General features: G+C 34.4%; 1 protein-coding gene across 1 annotated transcript; it reads left to right on the forward strand.

Moving 5' to 3' along the window:
* The first annotated feature begins 534 nt into the window (after positions 1-534).
* Positions 535-2,828, forward strand: LOC140035442 (cathecol O-methyltransferase 1-like). Its single transcript, XM_072076488.1, has 4 exons — positions 535-990; positions 1,472-1,782; positions 2,142-2,206; positions 2,476-2,828. Exons 1-4 carry the CDS (start codon positions 536-538, stop codon positions 2,770-2,772), a joined length of 1,128 nt encoding a protein of 375 aa, XP_071932589.1. The 5' UTR covers position 535; the 3' UTR covers positions 2,773-2,828.
* Positions 2,829-6,952: the final 4,124 nt, after the last annotated feature.

Genomic DNA, 6,952 nt, shown 5'->3' on the forward strand with positions numbered 1-6,952 from the left:
AAATCATGGCCTCATTTGGTAAGTGAGTTTTTTGAATGTTTGTCTAAAATTTTATTGTAATTTACTGTAAAAGTTGTAAAAAAATTTTTAAAATGTATAAATTTTGAAATATTTTGAAATGTTTAATTTAAAATTTTTGAAAATTTTTAAAGATTTTTATAGATAAAATTATTAAAAAAACTTACAGAAGATAAACTTGACTAAAACTTACTTGCCAAATAAGTCTCATGCTAAAAATGTCAAGAGCCAACTCTACTCTTCTGTTGAACGCAACAATTCAAATTGACGGAAGAGTTATTAGCATACGTTTCTTTTAATTAGAGACCCAAAAATACCTATTTAATGATTGAAGGGTACAGGGAGCGGGACAAATGGTATAGCGCCGTTAGATTAGCAGGAAATGGGAAACAAGCTATTTTCAGTGCTACTCGGCCCTCACTGTTACTCACTTGAGCTCTAATCTGAATATATATACACATAGCCTAGCTGGGATCTATCATCATCTATAGAGTTACTGGTAGTAGCGGTAGTGACTATGGATTCTTTGTCAAAAGCAACCAACAATGTTGTTGTTGAAGCAGGACTAGATGAGCAAGAAGAGCAACACTTCTCGTACGCGATGCAACTGGTCACCTCTGTATCTTTGCCCATGGTGCTGCTGGCTGTTATCCGGCTCGATGTGTTGGAGGTCATTGCCGAAGCAGGTCCAGGTGCACAATTGTCGCCATGGGACATTGCGGCTCAGGTGTGTCCTAAAAACCCAGACGCGGCTGCTATGCTGGATAGGATGTTGCGGCTCCTGGCTAGCTTCTCGGTGCTCACCTGCTCTGTTGCCGAGGCGGATGCTAGTATAAGTAGCCAAAGAAGAGTGTATGGATTGACACCGGTGGCCAAATACTTTGTGCAGAATAAAACATATGGAGCAGGAGGAGGAGTTTCACTAGGCCCCCTGCTGGCCTTGGTTCAAGATAAGGTCTTCATTGACAGTTGGTCAGTGTTTTCACTTCCACTTTTATTTGCTTCTAAATCTATTACTTTCAAGTAAGCTTTTACTTTATCTCTCACGGCTTGTTGGGCAATACTGGGCAAGACTTTTGCTCGCTTCTATGTAATACGTAAAAATTCATTGCACTATTTTGTGGAAGACCGAATACCTGGTCAGAATTAGTGTCCAAAAAATGGTTCCAGAAACTTTCTTTTCGAAACCAAACGTTCCAATTCAACACTTATTCATGCCCTTTACAGGAAAGTACCTTTACAGGAAAGTACAAGTCCTTGGATTTGCAAATGCCACCTTCAAGTCAGAGCATAATTTGGCTGTATATTATGTTTCTAAAGTCCCACCCCCGTAGTCCGTCAAATTTCTGTTTTTGCATGGATAGTTAAGTATCAATTGCTTTTATTCATAGCAGTTATAAGGTAAGGGTAGTTTGGTTTGTAGAAAAATCTTCATCAAATCCGCCTAATTTAGGTACCAATTAGAAGATGCAGTTCGTGAAGGAGGAGTTCCGTTTGATAGGGTACATGGTATGCATGCATTTGAATACCCTGCTAGAGATCCCAGATTCAATGAGGTCTTCAACAAGGCAATGGTCAACCGCACAACTATTGCCATTAACAGAATGGTTGAACGCTACAAAGGTTTTGAGCACCTCAAAACTTTGGTAGATGTTGGTGGTGGCCTTGGAGTTACCCTCAGCGTGATCACAGCTAAATACCCAAGTCTCAAGGGTATTAATTTTGATTTGCCACATGTTATTCAACATGCACCGGTATATCCTGGTATAATTCTGTCCTTTCTCTTGAAATCATATGCTTAGTTTGATTGACAAATAGTAGATAGCATGCAAAGAATGAAGAAGGAAGCAGGTGCCAATACTTATTTCATAAACTTCATTAAGATGCAAAATATACTTAGGAATTAGAGACATAGTATTGTGGAATAGAGACAACTATCGCTGAGTTCTCTATCTTAAACCTTTTGTTGGGTAAAGAAACTTGCATATGTCATATGGAGCTGATTACCTTATTTGCAGTCCCTATCTACAGAATTGTTTAAAAACCATAATTTCTTTCATCTCGTATAACATTCTTTCATAGTGGTCTTCTAGCTTCTATTCTTATTAAGGTGAATTTTGCAGGGGTAGAACATGTTGGAGGAGACATGTTTGACAGTGTTCCACAAGGGGATGCCATTTTTCTGAGGGTAAGTTGAACTCTTGAGGAATTCTTATTAGGACTAATGAGTTACCAGTCGCAACAATTAAGCATACAATACTTATTTAAGAAATGGTCCCTCTGAACAATATATTATGTCAATCTTCTCAAACTAATTATTGTAGTTCGAGTTGCTTGTTTTACAACTTTAAACAGATTCTGAAGTGTCCTCTGTAAGATATGGACCACAGAATAATTGTTACGTTCTTTGTCGTTCTCTTCTTTCTTATGATGCTTTTTACATGAATACTTTTCTAGTTGATACTTCATGATTGGGATGATGGTCGTTGCTTGAAGTTGCTAATGAACTGTTTCAAGGCTCTACCAAAGGATGGAAAGGTAATAGTTGTAGATGCAATTGTTCCTGTGGTTCCTGGTACTAGTGCATGCATCAAAGCCATTTGCCAGTCTGATCTAATCATGATGGCTCAAAACCCTGGAGGAAAAGAGAGATCCGAAGCAGAGTTTCTTGATTTGGCTACTGCAGCAGGATTTAGAGGTATAAGGGTAGAATTTTTTGTGTGTAACGCGTGGGTCATGGAGTTCTACAAGTAGATGACTAGTTCATGGCGCATTGCACTCTAAAAACGTGCCCCTTTTATCTTCATTAATTTTAGATGGTGAATTGTTGTCTTTTGGAGGAAGGGGGTGGAGGAGGGGGGTGGGGAGTAGGGGGACGGAAGAAAAACATTGATGTTAGTCATTATATTGGGCTTGTCAAAAAAAAAAAAAATGGATTCTCTTGTTTTGGACTAGACAAATTGTCATTGGTTATCTACCAACCAAGAACCAACCAATTCTCTTAACTGTGCCAAAACAAAGGAGCATCTTCATGGCAAACTGAAATGTTCTACAAGAATGCAAATTCATGAATACGATGGTTATATCAGCTTGATTGTTGCTCGAGTTTGGCTGTGAACATCATCTAATGTATGCATTTCACTCCCCGAGCACATTAAAGGAAATTGATTTTGGCTCGAGGTTAGAGTTGCTGTGATACCAATAGTCTTTATGTTCAGTTTCAAAGCTCAATAGGTTACATGATTGAAGTGTGAAAGAAAAACAAAAGCATGAAGACATATACGATACACAGCAAGATAGTATGAGGAATTATGGAGTTTGAACGGTCGCTTGATTGGCAGCATCCTAGTCCATGCACTTTTAGCTGGTCCGAATTGTTTCCTCGCAGATATCTTCGATCTTTTTTTTTTATGTCCTTCGTCATTTTGACAGGGAGAAATACCTTGAAAGAGTTTATCAAAGAGTTCAAAATGTAAATCAGGAACCCAATTTTGATCCAAAAACTTAAACCTTTAGGTCTTGGATTCTTACTTACATATTAATTGCTTTTTCTCCATCTCTCTCCGACGGATATAATCCTTTACTCATGAACCTAACACATTTAAATTAGAGCTTCCATTAAATTTCATAGGAAGGACAGAAAAATGTGATAATCATATAGAAGGAATTTGTAGACGTACGTTGCAAGAAAATGAGTGTGGGAACGAGTGCAATCAAGGACAAAAGAATGGGGGAGTTTAGTCTATTTCTGTTGCTACTTGCCATTGTGCTGGATATTGCATATCTGCTAATTTGTAAGCGATCACTCAAGCAGATAATTGATCCAGAAAAAAAGTGAGGGAATTCAGGTTGGAAATGCTTAACCTTGAAAGATTAGTGAGTAAATTAAGAATTACACTCAGATCAATATAATCAATTCCCATGACCTAGGAATCAATGGAAGCCTGTTAATTACCTGGAACAAGCACCTAAGAACTTTTGAAGTAAGTGAACAACATAATATAGGCAAAATCAGCTGGCCATGAAATATGTGGTCATCATCCGAGTTTAAGCAGAAGCAGGGTCAAAATAGAAAGTCTCTATAACTTTGAGGGTGCATTTTAAATTAATCTCTCCAGTTTGTGGATTCAATCACAATTTGCATCTTTGATGAACTGAAGAACAGATGCTGACTTCCATTCATTCCTCCCACAAAATAAAGCAAGTGGGACCAAAGAAACGAAAATTTATTGCTCAATATGATTACAATGTAAGAAGTATAGAGAAGACAGAAATCTTATCGCTTGACAGCGGAGACTAATTATGGAAGAGGAGCAGGAACCGTTCCTGACAATTCACGGCCAAAATTTGGTAAAAAAAAAAATTGTATCTTGACAATTCACACGGCCAAGATTTGGTCAAAAAAATTTGTTTGATCCATATCTCATCTTGTATCTCATTTTTAATAATATGTGTGAAATATACAAAATTTTGTTTTAGAATTACATGTTATTAAAAATAAGTTACACCATGTGTAAACAAGAGTTACGTCGTGTGCAAAATGCACATAACCTTCACGAAACCGTTCCTGACCCTGGTCCCTAATTATGTGTGTGCGTGTGTGAGAGAGAATAATATCACTTATCCACCTAAAAAAAATCTTGTAGTGAATACTGTTTATTGGAATGTCATTATTAGGATGGATGAGTTTTCTAAATTTTTGGAGTAAAATATATTACATAATGCGAAATTGCAAAAAATTGCAATATCACTAGCCAAAATTGCAAAAATTTCGAGAATATGGAATCTTTGCTGAGACATTAAAAAGATTAATAAAGTTTGGTGGATACATGAATGGCAACATATATAAAATAAGGGAATTGATCTTGGAGTGCGTTTGTCCTACAAATGATTTTGGAAAGTCTCTATAACTTTGAGGGTGCAAGTATTCAAATTATTCTCTTGTTATCCTAACAATCCGATGTGAAAGACAGTTAAAAGGTCAGTCATCAGAAGAGTTGAAGAATTTCTATTCTTTTTGAAAGGAAAGTAAAGCATAGTTAGAATTTGTTTCTAAATTTTTTGCTCTTATTTTTGTACAATTACTCTTCTCTTTAACAACTATTCATCGTTAATAATAATCCTTGTAAATTTAATATTACTTAGTATTTTCTCTTTTGTATGATCCACTAACATTACTAAGTCATGATGGTTCATGCGCATCTCAAGCGAAAAAACACATTAAAATGGACTTTGAGAGTAAATTACAATGCTTCTAGAGAAACATGAATGCTTCGATTCATATGTGAAGGTTTCGAAAAAAAAAAAACACATGTTAATCAATAATTTGAGTAATTTTTTGTGTAATTTTTCTTAATAATATGGAATTAGGAAGCAGAAGGAACCAATAGTTGAAATGAACAAAATGGACATTCCTTCAATTTCTTGTCAATTCTTAAAAATATTATAATTAGGAAATGGTGGAATTCAATCTGAAGGTATAACATTCAAATGGCTGGTAGAGTCTCTGCTGTTGAGGTTGAGTGATATTTTTTTTTAAAAAAAATTTTAGTGACTTAATAATTGAGTTGTGAAAACGTACGATGATAATGCCAATCAACTTTTCTAATCTATCTGTAGAATTTTAAGACAATATAGAAAAGCTATTTGAATAAAATATTTTTCTTGAATTTTGTCATTTGTCTGAAGTATTTTTGCCTGACAAAATAAAAAGTAAACAAAAATAAATCTGTGATTTTGGCCTAAATCCAACAACAAATCTTAACCAGACACCACACCAACTGATGATTAAGATGATTAAGACACCACACCAACAAATGCGTGCGTGACTTCTGCATTTAGACATAGGTAGTCAACATTACTTATGTGGACTGTGTTAATAAGACTTGTAATACGTACCACCGCTCACAATTAAGTTGGACAAAGGAGGGTTGGAAGAACAAATTGAAATCTACAGCCCATCAAATTTATATTTATGTTTAATAGTTTTACGTAAAAAGTAAGTAGTAATATTAATCAATTATCATATACAATAGCAAATGATAGTAGCATTCAAAAAAAGGTTTAAAACACTCTTTAACTGTCTTTCATATTAATTAGAGGGATAATATCATAAACCTCTATTGAGATTTTTCTCTTAATATCACTTGGCACCTCTAAGGTTTTAAAAATATCACTTATCTCCCTTATTTTCGTTATTTGTATAACAAAATTTTTGAAAACCCTAAACTATACTGCTATTTGCTAAATAAAAATACTCATAAATTACTTTGTTTATTTCAAGAAAACCATCACCTAGAAAACAATCTCTAGTAGTACTACTACATCATAATACTATAGTTCATAAAAATATACATTTTAAAAATAAAAAGACATTTATAAAGAAATGCAGTCGACTAATTTTACCCTATATGTTCAAACTGATTTTTTATGAACTTTATATTTTTTTTTCCAACTTCTTCTCAATCCATGCCCAAACCTTTAAATTGTATTGATTATTATAAAAAGCTACTCAAAATAAGCAAATAATTCATACCCCACTCTATCACAATCATAAAAGGTAAAAGATAAACAAAATTCAATTTATTATAATTTACAAATCAAAAATTGCATAGTTATCCGAAAAATGAATAAAAGAGAATGTTAGAGAAAAAAGAAAGAGAAGAAAATATCTTTTGTTTCTTGTCTTTTTAATTTTTGAGCTTCATTTATTTGATATGTAAATTATGTATTGAGTGAGGGTTAATATAGTCTTTTTGCAATTACTAAGAGGGGGTAAGTGAATTTTTAAAACCTCTTAAAGATACCAAGTGATATTAAGGGAAACCTCAAGGGAGGTTTCTAATATTATCCCTTAATTAAACTAGTTAACAGTAGTATACCCTTACATTTACAAAGCTACCCTTCCAGATCTTGCTCCCCTTGATTCCAGACG

Source organism: Coffea arabica, chromosome 2c, assembly GCF_036785885.1.
Source record: "Coffea arabica cultivar ET-39 chromosome 2c, Coffea Arabica ET-39 HiFi, whole genome shotgun sequence".
Classification (NCBI taxonomy): Eukaryota; Viridiplantae; Streptophyta; class Magnoliopsida; order Gentianales; family Rubiaceae; genus Coffea; species Coffea arabica.

Bases quoted from the DNA above. Each gene is read 5' to 3' on its own strand.
- LOC140035442 (XM_072076488.1), top strand. From the start codon at position 536: ATGGATTCTTTGTCAAAAGCAACCAACAATGTTGTTGTTGAAGCAGGA. The intron at 991-1,471 runs GTCAGTGTTTTC...CGCCTAATTTAG, and splicing joins AAGGTCTTCATTGACAGTTG to GTACCAATTAGAAGATGCAG. The intron at 2,207-2,475 runs GTAAGTTGAACT...ATACTTTTCTAG, and splicing joins GGGATGCCATTTTTCTGAGG to TTGATACTTCATGATTGGGA.